This window comes from Artemia sp. Qi Xiang Cuo, chromosome 4 (assembly GCF_049724085.1).
Source record: "Artemia sp. Qi Xiang Cuo chromosome 4, ASM4972408v1, whole genome shotgun sequence".
Classification (NCBI taxonomy): domain Eukaryota; kingdom Metazoa; phylum Arthropoda; class Branchiopoda; order Anostraca; family Artemiidae; genus Artemia; species Artemia sp. Qi Xiang Cuo.
Window position 1 is genome coordinate 59,163,766 of NC_142797.1, and position 21,840 is coordinate 59,185,605.

Genomic DNA, 21,840 nt, shown 5'->3' on the forward strand with positions numbered 1-21,840 from the left:
TAAACTGTGATACAAACAACAATGAATAAATGCTCTATGCGTCAACTTAAACGTTTACTTATACTAATTCGAAAAAAATTTTCCAAAAAAATTTTTTTAAAAGAAAAGTAAAGAGGTAAATTAAACGTAAGACGAGCGGAAATAAAATCAATTAGTAATTCGTGTGTAAAACGGACATATATCACTATCATACATAATTGAAACTAATACGAACAGAAATTGCAGTGAATAATCAATTTAAACTTCAAACTAACATAAACTAAAGCAAACAGAAGTAGGCTAATGCCCCCATGTGCCTTGGAGAGACATAACGTCATTTGTACTTTACTGAAAACAATCCTTATTTCGAGCTGTGAGTTTGTAATTGTCATAACATCAACTAAAAAAAGAAAGAAAATCTTATTAACCAAAATTACTGAAAAGATCCAATGAAATGCAAATTCATAGTTTAATCTGTAACATATTTTATTCATTTTTTAGGTAAAGTGCAAATGACATTCTGGTCTTTACATGGCAACCGTGATCTTGTTAGTCTTACTCTCTTTTCCTTTAGTTATTGTTCATTTTAAGTTTAACTTGATTAATTATTGTAATTTCTCTTCGTTTTGGATATCACTTATTTATTGCAGTGATGTATGTTCATTTTACACATGGCTTACAATTCAAATTTATTTCCGCTCGTCTTAGCTGTAATTTAGCTCTTTACTTTTCTTTGGAAAACTTCTTCTATAGAAAAGTTTTAAATGAATTTCTGTTTGGTTCAATTGACATTTTTGGTAAGTGCATTGCGAAAACAGATACGCAATATCCGGTACTTGTATGAGACGTTGTATAAAGATAGGCATTACAAAGTGTTTCTCACACCGGGAACTATATTTAAACTTTAGTTTTTTTGGGTTTAGGGGGACTAAAAGGTACCTAGGCTGGGTTAGATTAGGTTACGTATTTAATATATGCTATGCTTCACCACGCCCCCCCCCCCTAATGTGCAAATATATAGCCCAAATTTGTTTCTGAAATATTATATTTTCGTCCTATTTTGTTTTATTTCATTAGCATTAGCGAAACTTCAATTTTCGCGCACTTACCGCTTTCTAAATAACTCCAATTTTTTTATTGGATAATAAGAAGCATGTTTAAAATTTTTTTGAATTTTCTCCTTAAGAATCAATATTTTGGCTTCCTATCCATATATTGGATAAAATTTTGCAACAAATTTTAATAATAGTTGCACTATAGAACTTTGCTTGAATTGGGTACGTGGAATATTATTTAAATAAATGGATTAAAAATCTGCATAATCTTTGGGTTTTAATAGGATTGTACCGATTCTGACCACCATCTTGTTACAACCCTGCCTACAGACAAATGTTAATCGACCATCCCCCTGAACATGCTTCAAAAGTTTGCTAACTTGCATGCACATAGTGCGTTTTGGTTTAGTTCAGGACTTCCCTCAACATTCCCTGAAAACTTCACCTGAATTTCCTTAGCCTGTTTGGCCACTCAAGAACGAAGGTGCCATTTTTCCCCAATAATAAATCCTAAAATGTAAACAATTGGCCAATTACTTAACTTACAGCCCTTGCCACAGGGGCTGTGGGGTCATTTCATCCCCAGAGGAATTAGTTATTTGACCTTTTATTTGTGTTTAACAAAATGGCTATCTCAAAATTTTGATCGAGCCTTTGGGGAAGGCAACAAAAAGGTGCTTCGGAGCGGGGCCTGTTGACCTCCAATCGCTTTTGACTCTTAAAAAGAACACTAGAACTTTCGATTTTCAATTGAACGAGCCCCCTCCATATTTTCTAAGGCAACTCCTTCCATACAAAGTGTCTTGGTAAAAAAAGAATATTAATAATAAATCAATAATACATAGCGCCCACTTCACTCATGATATTTTCTCATTGACTGAAGGTATTAATGTATAGTTATTATCAAATTAAATTCTCACTCAGTACAATGGCTCGGCGTCAGTTGGGGGCAAGGGGTTTTGTGTTCTCTAGATTTTGACGAAAAAACATCTATTTTAGAGGTATTAAAGAAAACGAGAAATCCCCCCTAGATAATTAAAATATATTCCCCCCCCCTAATTTTTCATGAATTGAAGCCACTAAAGAGAGGATTCCTGCCTTAGCACCGTCTCAAGAAATCCCCCTCTCGTCTTGGAAAATTTAATTTTTTGAATTGTATGAATATTTTACTGAAATATACAATAAGTTATTACTATGTTTGGACTGAAAAAAAGCCTTTTTGAGATGCCCACTAAATGCGTTCTTTGACTTACCAATTATGGCTAGCAATCCCTCTTCGACTACTTGTTTTTAAACCTGTTCGTACGGAAGTGATAATTAAAACTGGTATCTAACGTGTCACGCGCCCTCAATTCTGAACCAAGTGTGAAAGACATCACAAATAATATATGATCTTTGACAAAGTAGGTATTTAAGTCTGAAATTTTAGGGACTTAAAAACTATAAACCTTCTTACTCGTCTGAATAATTAGGTAGAAATAATTTGAGCTCTTTTGGATTAATTCATCCACACTTCATGGTTGCTGTGGTAGCGCAACCTAGTAAAGAGCGAACATTGGCCAAGAGGCTAGTCACCGAAAACTAAAAAGAGCGTGCTTTCAAAGAAATTAAATAAAAAAAACAAGTTTTTTAAACTGAAAGTAAGGAGCGACATTAAAACTTAAAACGAACAGAAATTATCCCTTATATGAAAGGGATTTTCCCCTCCTCAACGCCTCGCTCTTTACGCTAAAATTTTTTATTGTTTGAAAAAGTAAAGTTGTGAGACACAGTCAAACTTTAGCGTAAAGAGCGAGGCTTTGAGGAGGGGACAGACCCTTTCATATACGGAATAATTTCTGTTCGTTTCAAGTTTTAATGTCGGTCCTTACTTTCAGTTAAAAAACCTTGTTTTTTTTATTTAATTTCTGATCGTTTTTTAGTTAATGCAGCTTTTATTTGTATAAAAATTTTACTTTTCTTTTGCTAAATGGATGTCTTTACAAATTAACTTACGTAACTAACTTCTATATTCGTATATTTTTCTTCTGGCAAAAAATACAAAGTTGCAGATTTTTGCAGATATGAGCTTGAAACCTATGTAATAGGGTTTTCTGATACGCTGAATCTGACGGTGTGATTTTCATTAAAATTCTTTCACTTGTAGGGGATGTTTCCCCCTCTTTAAAAAATCGAGTAAATTTTCTCAGGCTCGTAGCCTTTGGTGAGTAATACTAAACTTAATAAAATTTATATATTTAGGATCAGCATTATAAACACATTCTTTTGATACATTTATTGACATCAAAATTTCGTTTTTAAAAGTTTCGATTACTATTGAGCCGTATCGCTTGTTTTTTTATTGTTTTTTTTTATTACGTATATGTTATTACGTATATGAAAGGGTTCTCCCCTTAGTCAATACCACGCTCTTTAGGTTAAAAGTTAAAAAACAATTTGATTCACAAATCCCTGAATCACAAAGGCCTTTTAATTAGAATAGATAGCTCTTTTTAAAGCACTAAAAAAAAACTGTAGCGTAAAGAGCGAGGTATTGACTTGGGGGAGAACCCCCTCACATGAGTTATAATTTCTGTTCGTTTTAAGTTCTAATATTCCTTCTTACATTTCAGTTGAAAAAACTTGTTTTTTTTTTTATTTAATTTATGATCGTTTCTTAAATAATGCTTGGAAATCCGGCGCCCCCTGCATAGCAATTTCCCTTCCCCCAAAAAAACATCCTCCACGGAAATATTCTACAGATTAACCCCCTCCTCTAGCCCCCCCCCTCCAGAAAAAATCCTTCCTGAAAATGGTTGTATACTTCCCAATAACCAATAAATAATGCTGGCAAGTCCGGCGCCCCCTTCATGGCAATTTCCCTTCCCCCATGAAAACTTCCTTCATGAACAGATCCTCCAACATAACCACCGACCCACCCTTCCCTCCCACTACCAGAAAAAAAACCTCCTGAAAACTTCTGTATACTTCCCAATAACCAATGCTATATGTTAACATTGGGTAAAGTTCATAACTTTTAGCCCTCCCCCTGGGGGCTTCGGGGGATTAAGTCATCCTAAAAGACATATTTATCATATTTTGGACCATGCTGAACAAAATGGCTATCTCAAAATTTTGATCGGGTGACTTTGCGAAAAAAATGAGCGTTGGAGGGGGCCTAGTTGTCCTCCATTTTTTTTTCACTTAAAAAGGGCACTAGAACTTTTAATTTCCATTCCAATGAGCCCTCCCACGATATTCTAGGACCACTGGGTCGATACGATCACCCCTGGGAAAAAAAAAAAAACAAACAAACGAACAAACAAATAAACACGCATCCGTGATCTATCTTCTGGCAAAAAATGCAAAATTCCACATTTTTGTAGATAGGAGCTTGAAACCTCTATAGTAGGGTTCTCTGATATGCTGAATCTGATGTTGTGATTTTCATTAGGGTTCTATAGCTTTTAGGAGGTCTTCACCCCTTTTTCGAAAATCAGCAAATTTTCTCAGGCGCGTAACTTTTGATGAGTAGGACTAAACTTGATGAAAATTATAGATTTGAAATCAGAATTGAAATATGATTCTTTTGATGTATCTATTGGTATCAATAACCCGTTTTCTAGAGTTTCGGTTACCATTGAGCCGGGTCGCTCCTTACTTACAGTTCGTTACCACGAACTGTTTGATATTTAGTGTGAACAAATTGTCAATGTATATGATAGCTATTTGACATGGTATGATTAATTGTTTTTTATTGCATTTTTTTTTCAAAAAAAAGAGCGCAAAGCCTTTTTAAAATGGCCATAAATTGAAATAAAGTGTACCAACTGGAATATCCATGGCCAAAACCCTTGACTAGAGGATTGGAAATTCCTTGTCTTGACATTCGAATTTTAGCATTAGTAGCAGTGATATCCTATTTTTCTGCCAGCGCCAGGGGGCCACTGCGATGTCGTATTGAGATGGATATCGACTGATTTGATAGTCCATCTTGATATCTGGCAACCTTTTAAAGTGGGAACAGAGCATTCTGATGTTTGACATTTTGTGCCAGATAACGAAAATTTTGGCCCAGTAATTTCAAAATATTCTCTAATTAAAATTGATAACCAATTTATTCAACATTGTTGAACAGCTATGCATTTAGCTTCACAGTTTTTGGGAACATACGACGCATACATCTTTAAAGCTTTCCTCTCTGCTTTCCCATTTAAGGGCAAAATTTGACGTAATTTATCCCGTCTAATATCACCACCATGCCTTACTATTCGTGGCATGATAAAGGGAGCTTAGAATTCCCCCTGGCTTGGGTGCAGTTTATTATTTTTCTGTCTGCGCTTCAATTTGCACTAATCTGTCGAGTAAAATGTGTATCTAGACAATCGCCACTCCCCGTCCCCCTAGTTCAGGATCCATCACTGGCTAGCTTTCAAAAATACAATATCTTAAAATTATTATTTCTTTTTATTAGTATAATTTTCAATGTTGAACTTGTTCTAGTTTACCAGTAGGCTTACTTCGATTGTGCGAAGATGTGTTTTCAATTGTGCACAATTTGTGCCAATTTGGGCACAATTTTTGCAAATTCAATTGTGGAAATTGTGCACAATATTTTTGTCAATTTTTTTCCTCCTCCTCTTTACTGGCTCATATCTATGGGTGGCCGGATTTTCGGCTATGGGTTACATTAAAGCTAAGTACAGAAATAAATTGGACATATCAAGCTCACTGCGATTAAAAGTAACTGAAGTTGAAGTTGATGCTGAAACTATAAGAAGAAAAATCGGAAACAATACATCCTTCCCAATGAAATGACTCTGTAAAAAAAAAAAAAAAAAAAAAAAAAAAAAAAAAAAAAAAAAAAAAAAAATGCAGTAGTTATGTAAATAATAAAAAATTTATTTAAGTCGTGTTTCTTATTTTAATAGTCTTTCATTCATATTGGAAATTAAATAAAAAAAACAAGTTTTTTTAACTGAAAGTAAGGAACGACATTAAAACTTAAACCTAACATACACTAGTCTGTATATTAACGAGGCGTTCCCCTCCTCAGTGCCTTGCTCTTTACGATATATTTTTTCTTTGTTTAAAAAAAAATAGATTAGTGAGAAGGTCAAACTTTAGCGTAAAGAGCGAGGCATTGAGGAGGGGACAGCCTCCTTCATATACGGAATGATTTCTGTTCTTTTTTAAGTTTTGACGTCGTTCCTTACTTTTAGTTAAAAAAAACTTGTTTTTTTATTTAATTCTTGAACGTTTTTGAATTGATACACGTTTTGATTTTGGCTCATCGTACATGAATAATTAAAAAAAATTGAATATTAATTTTACTTTTATTTGATTAAATGGCTTTCTCGACACCTGTTTAATTTTATTTACGAACGTTTTTATTAGTAATAAATATCAGTAACTTACGAATTAACTTACGTAAAGAACCTCTATATTCTTATATGTTTAATACGTATATTAGGGGGTTCGTCCCCTAGTCAATACCTTGCTCTTTAAGCTAAAGTTCGAATTTTGTTCCAATTCTTTAAAAATGACCCCTTAATCACAAATGCCGTTAATTAGAATAAATAGCTCTTATGAAAGTACTAGATAATCTTTGGCTTAAAGAGCGAGGTACTGACTAGGGGATGAACCCAATCATATACGTAATGTTTTCTGTCGTTTTAAGTTTTGATGTTGCTCCTTACTTTCAGTTAAAAAACTTTTTTTTTATATATAATTTCTGATCTTTATTTAAATAATGCTGGGAAATCCGGCGCCCCCTTCATAGCAATGTCCCTTCTCCCATGAAAACTTCCTTCATGGTAAGATCCTCCCACATAACCCCCGACCCACTCCCCCCCCACTACCAGAAAAAATCCCCTCTGAAAACGTCTGTATACTTCCCAATAACCAATACTGTATGTTAACATTGGGTAAAGTTCATAACTTTCAGCCCTCCCACCGGGGACTTTGGGGGATTAAGTCATCCTAAAAGACATAGTTATCATATTTTCGACCATGCTGAACAAAATGTCTATCTCAAAATTTTGATCGGGTGACTTTGGGGAAAAAATGAGCGTGGGAGGGGGCCTAGTTGCCCTCCATTTTTTTGGTCAGTTAAAAAGGGCACTAGAACTTTTAATCTTCGTTCGAATGAGCCCTCTCACGATATTCTAGGACTACTGGATCGATACGATCACCCCTGGGGGAAAAAAAAAAAAACAAACAAACAAATAAACACGCATCCGTGATCTTTCTTCTGGCAAAAAATGCAAAATTCCACATTTTTGTAGATAGGAGCTTGAAACCTCCGTAGTAGGGTTCTCTGATACGCTGAATATGATGGTGTGATTTTCTTTGAGGTTCTATAACTTTAAGGGGGTCTTTCCCCCTTTTTTCGAAAATCAGCCAAATTTTCTCAGGCGCGTAACTTTTGATAGATAGGACTAAACTTGATGAAACTTATATATTTGAAATCAGCATTAAAATCTGATTCTTTTGATATATCTTCTGGTATCAAAATTCCGTTTTCTACAGTTTCGGTTACCATTGAGCCGGGTTGCTCCTTACTTACAGGTCGTTACCACGAACTGTTTGACACTGTATTTTTTTTCATTTCAGTTAGAACAAATAAGTTCCACTGCTTGTGGCTACGGAATCTGAGGATTACCACTATTAATGCCCTCTTTTCTCTAAGCAGCAAAAAGGTGGGTCCCAAGACTGGAAATTTTTGTTAGATGTGTCGGGGCCCAGTCAACTTTAGTAACCACTAGTCTATATGATTAAGCAAACTAAATGCTGGCCATCTGTTTTGCAATGTAACGCAAAAGTTTTTTTTTCATATAGATATTTTCATTAATTAGCATATCTTATTGCATATGCTGAAATTACTTAATCCAAATAAAAATATAGCCAGTTGATATTGTTACCTTTTTTCCAGTGAAGCCAAATGAAGAGTTGAAAGTACATTCATGGTAGAAAAAAAAAATTAAAATAGAAGGATTTTCATATTCTCAATGAAAACATTAAAAAATTTTTGGTTTCCGTACGATCGCTTGAACGCTATGAGTAGGGGACTAAGGGAGAAACACCTCCCTCCCCCTCTCGTTCAGGATAAATGTTGCTTCTTTTAAGTTTTAACGGTGTTCTTTACGTCTATTCGAAAGCAGTGATGTTGTTGATTGTTTTTTCTTTAAGTTACGTGAAAATTCAGAGGAAAATTGTCATTGGGAATGGGAATATTGCTAGTATTGAAAGAAGGAAGGCTATTAAATAAAACTATTGTACAAACCTCATAACTAACCCCATTCATTTTCAATTGTGGCACCTATTTGGCAACTAAATTCCTGCCAAACATATCGTTGATTCTGTTTGACACAATTACCTTTTTTTGGAAACTAAGATATAGTTCCAGCAACAAATTGCGTTTCCAGTCGGCGCAGCCTGAATTTGATTTAGAATTCACTCTTTATTATAGGGAAAAACTGTCTAAAATTAAAACAACGAGACTTTTTTGGAATTAGATCGGTTCTTTTTAATATATTCTTTAAAAGATTATTAATTAACATAATAAGGTAATTCTTCAGGAATAAGACTTCTTTAGGAATTCCCAATCGGTTGGGAACAATCGAAAAACCGCATACGTAATCTTCCAGTTTCTGAGGCCATGCTACCTCGCGATGATGTATTTGTCCCTTAACAAATATAAACACACACACACACACACACACATAAGTACCATTATATATATATATATATATATATATATATATATATATATATATATATATATATATATATATATATATATATATATATATATATTATATATATATATATATATATATATATATATATATATATATATATATATATTTATATATATGGTACTTATTTAGTAACTGATAAACACAATAAATGTAATAGTTTATACATAATAGTTTAACATAATTGGGTTATATACTTGCACATTAGGGGATGGGGTGGGTTGGGGGTAAAGCATAGCATATATTAAATACGTAACCTAACCCAACCTAGGCACCTTTTATTCCCCCTAAACCCCAAAAAACTAAAGTTTAAATATAGTTCCCGGAGTTGGATATCCTTTGTTTATACAGCGTCTCATATAAGTACCGGGTAAGGCCTATCTGATCTCGCAATTCAATTCTCACGTGTTTATCGGTTACTAAATAAGTACCATATATGTATATATATATATATATATATATATATATATATATATATATATATATATATATATATATATATATATATATATACTTCTTCTAACAACTCACCGCAGCACCAAGTCACCTGAGGCCAACACAGCTACGCCCGCTCCTCCATCCCAATCTATCCAATCTATTAGGTTTTTAACCCATTTCTGAGATTTATACCTTAATTTAACCTAATCCAACCTAACTTTAACTGTTACGGTCAAACCTTGCATAAGATTAAATAAAAAAACAAGTTTTTTTAACTGAAAGTAAGGAGCGACATTAAAACTTAAAATGAACAGAAATTATTCCGTATATTAAAGGGGCTGTCCCCTCCTCAACGCCTTGCTCTTTACGCTAAAGTTTGACTTTCTCACAATTCTATTTTTTTTAAACAATAAAAAACTTTAGCGTAAAGAACGAGGCGTTGAGGAGGGGACAGCCCCTTTAATATACGGAATAATTTCTGTTCATTTTAAGTTTTAATGTCGCTCCTTACTTTCAGTTAAAAAAACTTGTTTTTTTTATTTAATTTCTGATCGTTTTTTAGTTAATGCAGCTTTTATTTTGGCTCACCGTCATTGAGTAAGTAAACAAAATTTGCATAAAAATTTTACTTTTCTTTTGCTAAATGGCTGTCTCTAAATTTGGTTCTGACGTAATTTACAAATTAACTTTCGTAACGGACTTCTATGTTCGTATATTTTTCTTCTGGCAAAAAATACGAAGTTGCAGATTTTTGCAGATATGAGCTTGAAACCTATGTAGTAGGGTTTTCTGATACGCTGAATCTGACGGTGTGATTTTCATTCAAATTCTTTCGCTTTTAGGGGATGTTTCCCCCTCTTTAAAAAATCAGGTAAATTTTCTCAGGCTCATAGCTTTTGATGAGTAATACTAAACTTAATAAAATTCATATATTTAGAGTAAGCATTATAAACCCATTCTTTGGATGCATTTATTTACATCATAGTAACGGTTTTAAAATTTTCGATAACTATTGAGCCGTATCGCTTGTTTTTTTTATTGTTTTTTTATTACGTATATGTTATTACGTATATGATGGGGTTCTCCCCTTAGTCAATAACACGCTCTTTAAGTTAAAGTTAAAAAAAAATTTAAAAAAAACCCTCATTAAACACCAAGAACGGTTAATTATCATAGCTATCTATTTTTAGAGCACTAAAAAAAACTAGAGCTTAAATAATGTAGCATTGACTAGGGTGGGAGCACCCTCGTATATGTAATAAGTTATGTTAATTTTAAGTTGTAACGCTGCGTCTTACTTTCAGATGAAAAAACGAGTTTTTTATAGAATAATTTATGATGGTTTTTTAAATAATGCTCGGAAATCCGGCGCCCCCTTCATAGAAATGTCCCTTACCCCAAAGAAACATCCTCCACGGAAAGATTCTCCCGATTAACCCCCTACTCCAGCCCCCCCCCCCCACCAGAAAAAAAATTCTTCTTGAAAATGTCTGTATACTTCCCAACAACCAATACAATATGTAAGCAATGGGCAAAGTTCATAACTTGCAGCCCTTCCCCTGGGAACTGTGGGGGATTAAGTCACCGTAAAAGACATATTTATTAGATTTTCGACTATGCTGAACAAAGTGGCTATCTCAAAATTCTAATTGGGTGACTTTGAAAAAAAAAATGAGCGTGGGAGGGGGCCTAGTTGCCCTGCATTTTTTTGGTCACTTAAAAAGGGCATTAGAAATTTTAATTTCCGTTCCAATGAGCCCTCCTACGATATTCTAGGACCACTGGGTCAATATGATTACCCCTGGGGAAAAAAAAAAAAAAAACAAATAAACACGCATACACGCATAAATACGCTGAATATGATGGTGTGAATTTCATTAAGGTTCTATAGCTTTTAGGGGGTTTTTTCCACTTTTTTCGAAAATAAGGCAAATTTTCTCAGGAGCATAACTTTTGAAGGATTGGATTAAATTCGATGAAATTTATATATTTTAAATCAGAATTAAAATCTGATTCTTTTGATGTTTCTATTGGTATCAAAGTTCCGTTTTTTAGAGTTTTGGTTACCATTGAGCCTGACTGGCAAAGCTGTTTTAATCCAAGCAGAGAAAAGGGAATCTCGGACATTCACTGGTGAATTATATATATATATATATATATATATATATATATATATATATATATATATATATATATATATATATATATATATATATATTATATATATATATATATATATATATATATATATATATATATATATATATATATATATATATATATATATATATATATATATATATTCGCACAAGCAGTGTTACTATTGGCTCATCAATAGTGCATAGTTGTGAGCCATTTTTTTCGGCGGGGGAGGTCAATGCTTCATTTTGTGGGGAGAAAGGGGGAGGGATGAACCCCCCAAAATGCATTTTTATTGCTAATTTTTCATGAGAGGTCCTTCAGATACTGAAGGAAGGGGATGAACTCCCTAACATCCCTTCATCTGGATAATGTATTTGAAATAAGCATGCAGAATACTTGGTAAGGGGGTGATAGCCCCCGACTCATTGCAGTTAGAGTAAAACAGAATGTCGCTTGCAAAACAACGAAATGGATATGAGACACCCCCTTGGGGCAATGTATGTACACCGGCATCCCACCTGAAAAACTTATTCATGACTATAACTTAAATTTTTGGCACTTCAGCCTCTGCCCCTCTATCAACAATTATTGTTTGTTGATGGTGCAATTTTTCACGGTTGATTTTGATTTTCAAACTATTTTATGAAAAAGTTAACCTTTAGGCCTTTGAAAATGAAAGTGGGAAGCGGCTTTAGAACCAAATAAAAAACAAATTACCTTGATATTTATGAGGGGCTGCCTCCCCCTTAGCTCAATGCCCCATTCTTCACGCTAAAGTTTAGCTTCTTCTTTATTGATAATATTAATACCAATTATAATATGTTGAAACATCAGTCCCCCCCTATTAGTGGGGATCAGCTTCTTATGTTGGACAATTGATGCTTGTTTTAAGCTTTAACGTTACTCTCAGGACCGTATCCAGGTTTTTTTCGTGGTGGTGGTGGAGTTACAAAAGGATTTTTTTTTTTGGGGGGGGGGGGTACAAAAAACTAAAAAATGCCTCTAAAATTTGTTTATATTCATTTTTGTTAGTTTTTACGAGTCGGACCAAAATTTCAAGGGGGTTCTAACTCCCTAATCCCCCTTCTGTATACGGCATTCGTCAATCTTTAGTTCATACGAAAAATATTTTTATATATATAAAATAATAAAAAAACATCAACGTAAAAAAATAATCAATGGTACAACAATCTAAAAATCATGTGACTATTTTAGTACAAAAGTTACTCGCCAGTTAGGCGGCGAAATCGAATTGGAAGACCACTAATTGCCAAATATTTCCTGAGCGAAGGGTAAAAATGACAACAAAGAAGAATTGGGCCATTAAAACACGTTATCGTTACCTAAAAGAGTCTTTGTTTAAATATTGAGCCTCTCTGCGACTGAAATCACTATCAATAGGCCTGATCACGCTTTGCGACAGTCTCTGATTAATTTAGCTGTTTTTCTGGTCAAAGTAGCGATACCTATCGTGGTACCTTTTATCCTGCTCCTTGTGAGTACTATTAATTAAATCCCTAATAAGGAATAGTGGATGTAGAGGGTTTGATTTTTAAGGGGGTCTGGTTTCCTTCTAAAATGAATTCTTTCTGTATATTTTTTGAAGCTTGTTTTTGGAGGGCTTGGTGTTAAAAGAGATCAACCCCACATATGTACAAAGGGTTGTGGTCTTTGGATACGTGCCTACCGCCGAAATGTGAAGTTTTCGCGGTTTTCCCTATAGTTACTGTAATTGCTTTTACAGAAAAATCGCATATTTGTCGGATATTCTAATTGGTTACCCGTCCGTTAATTTTCAGTCAAACAGTTCGTGGTAACGAGCTGTAAGTAAGGAGCGACCCGGCTCAATGGTAGGCTAACCGAAACTCTAGAAAACAGGTTATTGATACCAATAGATATATCAAAAGAATCAGATTTCAATGCTGATTTCAAATATATAACTTTCATCAAGTTTAGTGCTACCCATCAAAAGTTACGCGCCTGAGAAAATTTGGCTGATTTTCAAAAAAAGGGGAAAGCCCCCTAAAAGTTATAGAACCTTAATGAAAATCACACCATCATCTTTAGCTTATCAGAGAACCCTTACTGTAGAGGTTTCAAGCTACTATCTACAAAAATGTGGAATTTTGCATTTTTTGCCAAGAAAGATAACGGATGCGTGTTTATTTGTTTGTTTGTTTGTTTGTTTGTTTGTTTGTTTGTTTTTTTTTTTTCCCAGGGGTGATCGTATCGACCCAGTGGTCCTAGAATATCGTGGGCGGACTCATTGGAACGGAAATCAAAAGTTTTAGTGCCCTTTTTAAGTGACCAAAAAAAAATGGAGGGCAACTAGGCCCCCTCCCACGCTTATTTTTTTCCCAAAGTCACCCGATCCAAATTTTGAGATAGCCATTTTGTTCAGCATGGTCGAAAATATGATAAATATGTCTTTTAGGATGACTTAATCCCCCGAAGTTCCCTGAAGGAGGGCTGAAAGTTATGAACTTTACCCAATGTTAACATATTGTATTGGTTATTGGTAAGTATACAGAAGTTTTCAGGAGGTTTTTTTTCTGGTAGTGGGAGGGAAGGGTGGGTCGGTGGTTATGTTGGAGGATCTGTTCATGAAGGAAGTTTTCATGGGGGAAGGGAAATTGCCATGAAGGGGGCGCCGGACTTGCCAGCATTATTTATTGGTTATTGGGAAGTATACAACCATTTTCAGGAACGATTTTTTCTGGAGGGGGGCTAGAGGAGGGGGTTACTCTGGAGAAGATGTCTGTGGAGGATGTTTCTTGGGGGTAAGGGACAGTTCTATGAAGGGGGCGCCGGATTTCCGAGCATTATTTAAGAAACGATCAGAAATTAAATAAAAAAAAACAAGTTTTTTCAACTGAAATGTAAGAAGGAATATTAGAACTTAAAACGAACAGAAATTATAACGTATGTGAGGGGGTTCTCCCCCAAGTCAGTACCTCGCTCTTTACGCTACAGTTTTTTTTTAGTGCTTTCAAACGAGCTATCTATTCTAATTAAACGGCCTTTGTGATTCAGGGGTTTCTGAATCAAATTTTTTTTTAACTTTTAACGTAAAGAGCGTGGTAATGACTAAGGGGAGAACCCCTTCATATAAGTAATAACATATACGTAATAAAAAAAACAACAAAAAAACAAGCGATACGGCTCAATAGTAATCGAAACTTTTAAAAACGAAATTTTGATGTCAATAAATGTATCAAAAGAATGTGTTTATAATGCTGATCCTAAATATATAAATTTTATTAAGTTTAGTATTACTCATCAAAGGCTACGAGCCTGAGAAAATTTACTCGATTTTTTAAAGAGGGGGGAAACATCCCCTACAAGTTAAAGAATTTTAATGAAAATCACACCGTCAGATTCAGCGTATCAGAAAACCCTATTACACAGGTTTCAAGCTCATATCTGCAAAAATATGCAACTTTGTATTTTTTTGCCAGAAGAAAAATATATGAATATAGAAGTTAGTTACGTAAGTTAATTTGTAAAGACATCCATTTAGCAAAAGAAAAGTAAAATTTTTATACAAATAAAAGCTGCATTAACTAAAAAACGATCAGAAATTAAATAAAATAAATAAGTTTTTTTCACAGAAAGTAAGGAGCGATATCAAAACTTAAAAACGAACAGAAATTATTTCGTATATAAAAGGGGCTGTCCCCTCCTCAATGCCTCACTCTTTACGCTAAAGTTTTTTTTTATTGTTTTAAAAAGTAGAATTTGTGAGAAAGAGTCAAACTTTAGTGTAAAGAGCGGGGCGTTGAGGAGGGGACAGTCGCTTTCATAGAGGAAATAATTTCTGTTCGTTTTAAATTTTAAAGTCGCTCCTTACTTTCATTAAAAAAACTTGTCTTTTTTATTTAATTTCTCTGAAAGAAATGAACCTCTGGGATGATGTATATAAATAAGCAATAAAACTAAATATAAATGAATAAGTGAACTAGATTATTAATAATTCCTAATCCGAATAGATTCTTATGCATGTGTCTAATCAAGTCAATTTTTTCCCAATTTCATATTACAGATTCTCCAACATAGCTCATTGCTCTTCAAGGTACTCTTTTAAGTAATTTTTTGTTCATACATTGGCCGAGGTGTTTCAGTCGCTAAATCTACATTAATCATACCCCCTCGCCCCTTAGTAAAACTTTGAAAGTCTTAAAAGCTCATGTCCTGATCCTCTTGGATTCTGAATCCTCCTGTTTGACTCTAACAGTGAAAATTTCAACCCAAACAGTCCAGTTTTCTATAAAAGTTCACTAAAAATTTGAAGCTGAAGCACATTAATTGAAAGAAACAAGGGGACGTCCTCTTTCAGAAATTATGTACACCAAGCGGCACCAGCCAAGTATGGCGGAAGTGCCACAAACATGGTGGAAACTGTGCTAATTGTGGCGGAACTGTTGGCACAGGTGGTGTTTTGAGATAAGCATCAGGGGGCGGAAAGTGATCGCCTCCACCGGAAAGAAAAGTCGTTACATTTTCTTGAATTGTGAAATAGCTACCAATTATGCAATGATTTAAATATTAAAATGAAGACTAAAAGGCTAAAATCTATGTTATTGGAAACAATGTTTTATTTAAAAACATCAGCATGTACCGAAGGGGGTGGAGAGTAATTCCCCTTACATATTTCGACCCCCCCCCCCTTTAAGTTTTGAAAAATACCTTATGTTAGCATTTTGCTTGAAAAGGCATAAAAAATTGCCCATTACTATACATATTTAAAAACCTTTCTTATATCTTCATTGAAGTAATTGAAAAATAATTCCTTTTGTCTCCCTACATTTTCGTGATTTTCCCCCTCCCACCATATTTTTTGATAATTAGGAATGGCGTTATTTGTTAGTTATTGTCTACCTGTTATTGGAGTAGGGTAGAAGGTCATTGGGTCTTGTGTGGGGGGGGATAGATTTCGGTAGGGCTCTTCCAGCTTTTCCAAAATTTTAAATTATGTACTCGGAATAAGCATATGGTATGGGGGCTAAGAGGAGAGTGGCCCCCTTATTATTGCAGAAATATTTTGATGTGTGAAATATAATTTATATCATACTATTACGGGGCTGGGAAAACACTACACTATTACGGGGCTGGGAAAACTCCTCATGTTATGTTAGGTTATATCCTTATGAAGCACAATGAAAATTTAAGGGCATTCTAGTTTATTTTTTATGTAAATCTAATTATATTGATAAGAAGATCGTTTGTTATCTATGTTTATTATTTTGTTTGTTGCAATGGCCTTTTGGCATTTTCCGATAAATTTTCGTATTATATGCTTACCTACACAAAAGTGGAAGGGGGGGGGGTCATTCCTCGGCGTAATTCTTCCCTTGAAAATATAAACAGTACTTCCTGAAAAAAATTGTACATTTCGTACCCGTCTTAAAAAAAATCTTTGGGGTCGTATTTTTAGGTGCGACTGGCATTTTTGAAGCATTTCTATACAACAGTTAACTTTAGCGTAAAGGCCAGAAGGGATTGGGATTGAAGAAATCCTCATACTTATGATATACTAAATATAATATTGAAACGAGCAGAAATTAGACAAAAATTAACAAGTTATTCAAATGAAAGCAAAGAGCGAAAATAAAACTCAAAACGACCAGAAATCATCTTATGTGTAAGGATCAGTTCCGGTCCCTCAATCCCTGCCATTTACGCTGATAGTTTGTTTTTACGAAGCTTGAGAATGGGAGATTATATTTGCGTACTTAAAAAGTGTAACAATCATTAATGGACATTTAATTTTTTTTTCTCCAATTGAGATTTGCTAATGCGCCTTCATCTCCTCACTTTCAACACTGCTTTTTGCCTTTACTAGTATGAACCATCTTAAATGGTTTGTGTTTTTTCTTATCTTTTTTTTTTCTTTGTTTACTTTATGCTAGCCTTTAAATTAGACATATCGTCAATTAAACTCTGTTTTTTCTTTTTTTTTTTATTAAATATCCATTCGTCTTCAATTCAAGTACATTTTCAACATAGGTCACGTTTCGGTTTGGCACAAACAGACTTGTACAATGAAAGGGGCGGAGTATCATCTTACCGCATTCAGTTACCCCATCCTTGTATACTTTCGATCTTTATATGGGTTAGGGAAAATACCTCTACGCCCCCCTTCCTATGGGGGATATACGATACATTTAATTGCTTATAGACAGTTTGTTATGCATAAACAGTTTTTTAGGGAGTATGGTATAATTCGGTATATATTTTTTTATGATTCTGCTTCTTTTATCAAATCCACCTCCTTAAGATCAAATCCTGAGTACATATTTGCTTTGAAAATCACAAAAAGGGTTAATTTAAGTCGATTTTAATCGTCTAAGAAAAAATTGTTTGTTAACAAATATTTTCGTAGCTTTATCGTTTCATATTCAACAATGATCTTACTTTTACTTTCCATTCTTTTTGGCGTCAAATTTTTTTTTCCGTCAAATTTAGTATAGAGCAGTGGCGACGGTTAGCCGACAATGCAATCACTCCTGGTCTTGATAAGATTACAATAAAGTACATATAAGATAAGCGCGAATAATCCTTTATTATTTTTCAGAATTAACCGAGCGGAAGGCTGAATCCCGGTAGAGCACCTGACACTGAAAAATAGCCATCAAAGCTACCCCACGGATGAATTGGTAGTCAGTACCTGAGGTATTCAACCATTGTACCCCCCGTTGTCACATAGCGAATGCTGAGACCCTGAGCCCAACCCGAGAGAGATTCAATAGACAGTCTTCAGTAGTTGTTTGATGCGAACGGACGGAACTTGTTAGTGTGATACTGCTTATTGCCAATTTTGCCATTGGACATTCAAGTTGGAAAAATATACTTCGTGACTAGTAGCAAAGGAATACTACATTTTGGATAATAGTGATCATGCCCATATGCTTGTAGTTCAGTGGGCATCACATTTGAGAATGAGAAAACCTAGACTGTTTGGTGTTGAGGCAGCTTTACCAATGCCTGGACCCTCTTCACCATCAAAACCCTCTAGGAGTTTGTGTTTAGCCACTGCATGCCTAGCTTTTACGTTAGGTACTGTAGTTGGTGCCATAGTTGCTTTTGTGCTTTTACCTGGCCTTCCTTACCAAGACTTAACTAATTTGACTCTACCAGTTACTGAAACTAAGGCTTCTGTAACTTTCGTTGAACCTTTAAAAGTGAATATATCTCATGTCAGGCCAGAGCCCATTGAAATAACTGAGACAAAAGTGATACATATACATTCAGAAACAGTTGATGGCATATTTTGGAGTGAAAATGTAGAAAATTTACTGCCTAAAGGATTCTCTGAAGAAATAGAAGAAGAATGGATACGATACTTGAAAAAAAGTCGGATTGCTCGACTCGAAGAAGGCTGTGGTCGAATGCAGAACCGTCTTGTCATTTTTGATAATGGTAAGAGATCTTGTGGCCGTTACCGGCAAAACTTCGATCAAATACAGGGAGAGATTTTTAGTTATTACCTAGCCCGCCTTCTCGGTATTCGTAATTTGCCTCCCACTTCTCTTGCCCTAGTTAGACCTGAAAAAGAAAAGTGGTTTAATATAAGATCGCAATTAACCTTAGCTCAGTGGAATGAAGACCGTCCTGTAGTTTTGACTCAGTTTATTGAAGGACTAGAGCCAGCTTTAATTCCCCCAGTGTTAAGAAACTCAACTCGACGCTTGCATCCATCAGATATATCCCAGTTGAGAGTTAATGAAGACATTGAACAACTCAAAGAATTAGCCCAGTGGTCGGAGCTTATTATATTTGACTATTTAACTGCAAACCTTGATCGTGTGGTAAATAATATGTATAATCTTCAATGGAACCCTCAAATGATGGACGCGCCTGCTCATAATTTAGTGAAAGATCCACAAAGTGGACTTTTAGTTTTTCTAGACAATGAAAGTGGGTTGTTACATGGTTATAGATTACTTGATAAATATGAACATTATCATAAATTATTATTGGATAGTATGTGTCTATTTAGGCGGAGAACAGTGAAGCGATTACGGAAGCTACAGAGTGGAAAGAATATAGGTAGTTTGTTGAAAGATTTATTTGAAACTAGAGAAAAAGAAGTATCTGATTACTTACCTTTCTTACCTGACAAAACTATTAAAATCTTAACGCAAAGGATAGACAGGGTGTTAAGTCATGTTGATCGTTGTGAAAATTTGTATCAATCCTGAGCCTGTGATAAAATAACTTTTCATTAGAGTTTGGCAACTCATCATAGCGCCATTGTTTCGGAACGTCCTATTTAGGTTGAAACATTGCCTCGAGTCTGAGATCTCCTGGGGTATCCGTAAGTCCGCTACCCTATCCAATGTGCCACCTAGGGATCAAATGATGAAGTGTATAGTGTTTCGTTTCGTTCATGCAAATGCAATTGCTTGTTTAGCCGAACGAACGCCAAGCTTGTTCGATTCCATTATTTGTTACGAATGAAAGTAATCAATTTTTGTTTTCAATCAAAGCTTGTTTCTTTCACCGAATGTTCTTTGTCTGGTCCAGACCGATAATCGCCGAGTTTTGTAATAGTATGTTTTTTGTTATTTACTGTCTCTTGCTGAATGTCCAAAAAAGCTCAACTGGTTTGAAAATGAAAGGGGGGTATTGGTAGATTCTTTTATTTAGAAAACCTTTGAACTTTTAATTCTAAAAATCTTGTTTGAAAAGGTAAAGACAGACGGTATCTATAAGTTTTACAAAAGACAACAAAAAAGCGAATGCGAATGTGTTTTTATGGTTTCCATGGAATATTCTTGAAAACTGCTTCTTTTGCAAATCTAGGCAGAGAAACATTTCTAGTATAAAGCAGTTTCATTTGTTTCATCATTCTCCACATTTTACTCATCCTGTACAATATTAATTCTTACATTTAAAATTTTTTGACATTCTGAGAAAAGTATCCGAAAATGTGGTTACGATTTTTCAATACGATCGCCAGGGAAATCAAAAACAATAATATTAACTTGAATGGGGGTGGGGTGAATAATCACATAAATGGGTTCGAAAACTTCTTAAGCATGATATGCGTGTCTCTTCAGTAATAATTAAGGTACCAACCATTTCCAACCTAACGAGTTTGAGGGATCAGTTGTTTAAATTCACATACCCTAAAAGTATTAAGGATAAGGTTGTATTTTGTTATTCTATTCAAACAAAACAATTTCTACACAAAAAAAACTATTATTTTATATTTTGTATTCCTATTATTTTCTTTGTTTTCGCATGACTTTAATTCTTAAATTCTCAGACATGTTGTGTCAAAAATCAGAGTTAAGTCGTTTATTTAAATATTTACATATCCAAAATGAATTTGAGCAATGTGACAAGCAATATCTGTTTAAATCGTACATAATTTGCTGTTACCTGTTTTTGACCCCTGTTTACTTGACTGAGAAGTGGACTTTGTTTATTGAATTTACTGTCCCACACCACAAAATTCTATAGCCTGTGTATATCAAGTTGGACTCAGGAATTTGTGACAAGGCGTTTTAGCGGAGACAGTAATGGTTTTACAGCCCTTCTGAACCCTATTAAATACTGAACCTACCTGGGCCTAAACGATGTGTAACTATGTCAACTTGAACAATGAGATAATCGAAGGGGATTTTGGGTCTTGTTTTAAATGCCCTCAAGGAAACGGAAGGTGACAATGAACACTTGCTGTAAGAATTTCAGTCTGTAAGAGTAAATTAAACAATGATGAGTTACATTTTCATAACTTGCTCTACTCTGTAAAATTGAGCAATATCCTTTGTTAAAGAATTTGAACGTTCTTTTACTTGTTTGCTGTGTTTTGCAAACTGAATTTTTCATGAATTTCGCCAATTCAAACCTAGTCTGTCAATATATCTTATGAAGTGTATATTACATACGTATTTAACGGAGTTGTAAATTTAGCTGTTTCATAATAATGTATATATGTAAAGGTTATTTTTAATAATGTTATTAAAATTATGCGATCGTATATTTTTGTTTCTCTTTGCACTTAAGAAATAGAGGTTTTAGAACTCAAATTCTTCAATCAAAAATACAAAAGCTGCACAAATTTGAGCTGGTGGCAACAGGAGCTGTTTGTGTTCTCTGCTGCTCATCTCATTGCAACCTTCCCGAAGTCGTCGGGGCTAGGGGTTCGGACTGCCATTTTTCTTCGAGTTTGAATGTGCTATACTGGGTTTTAAAAAAATTCAGGTACGCATTTGTTAGACTTGGGATAAATCCAAATACGTAATATAAGTGGTTTTCCAATTTCACCAATCGATGCATTAGACTGAGGCACTTTTATGATACGCGTAACTCAAAACCATGGAGATTGTACGTAATGTGTTGTGATTTCGGCTTGTGAGTACAGTTACGTATTTTGAAGGGGATTATTCCGGATGGTGTCCTCCCTCCGAAATCTGCCAAGTATTTATATTTTTCTCATAAATTCTTTATTTTTGGGGTCTCAATGTGCCTTGCCCCAT

General features: G+C 34.5%; 1 protein-coding gene across 4 annotated transcripts in view; it reads left to right on the forward strand.

Moving 5' to 3' along the window:
• fj (four-jointed box kinase) overlaps positions 1-21,335 on the forward strand; it is a 106,033-nt gene extending 84,698 nt beyond the window's left edge. For all 4 annotated transcript variants that reach the window (XM_089088446.1, XM_089088447.1, XM_089088448.1 and 1 more), the window contains one exon: positions 17,928-21,335. In XM_089088446.1, the coding sequence (XP_088944572.1) occupies positions 18,259-19,554 (1,296 nt within the window). In that variant the 5' untranslated portion in view covers positions 17,928-18,258 and the 3' untranslated portion in view covers positions 19,555-21,335. The remainder of the gene's footprint in view (positions 1-17,927) is intronic.
• The last annotated feature ends 505 nt before the right edge of the window (positions 21,336-21,840 follow it).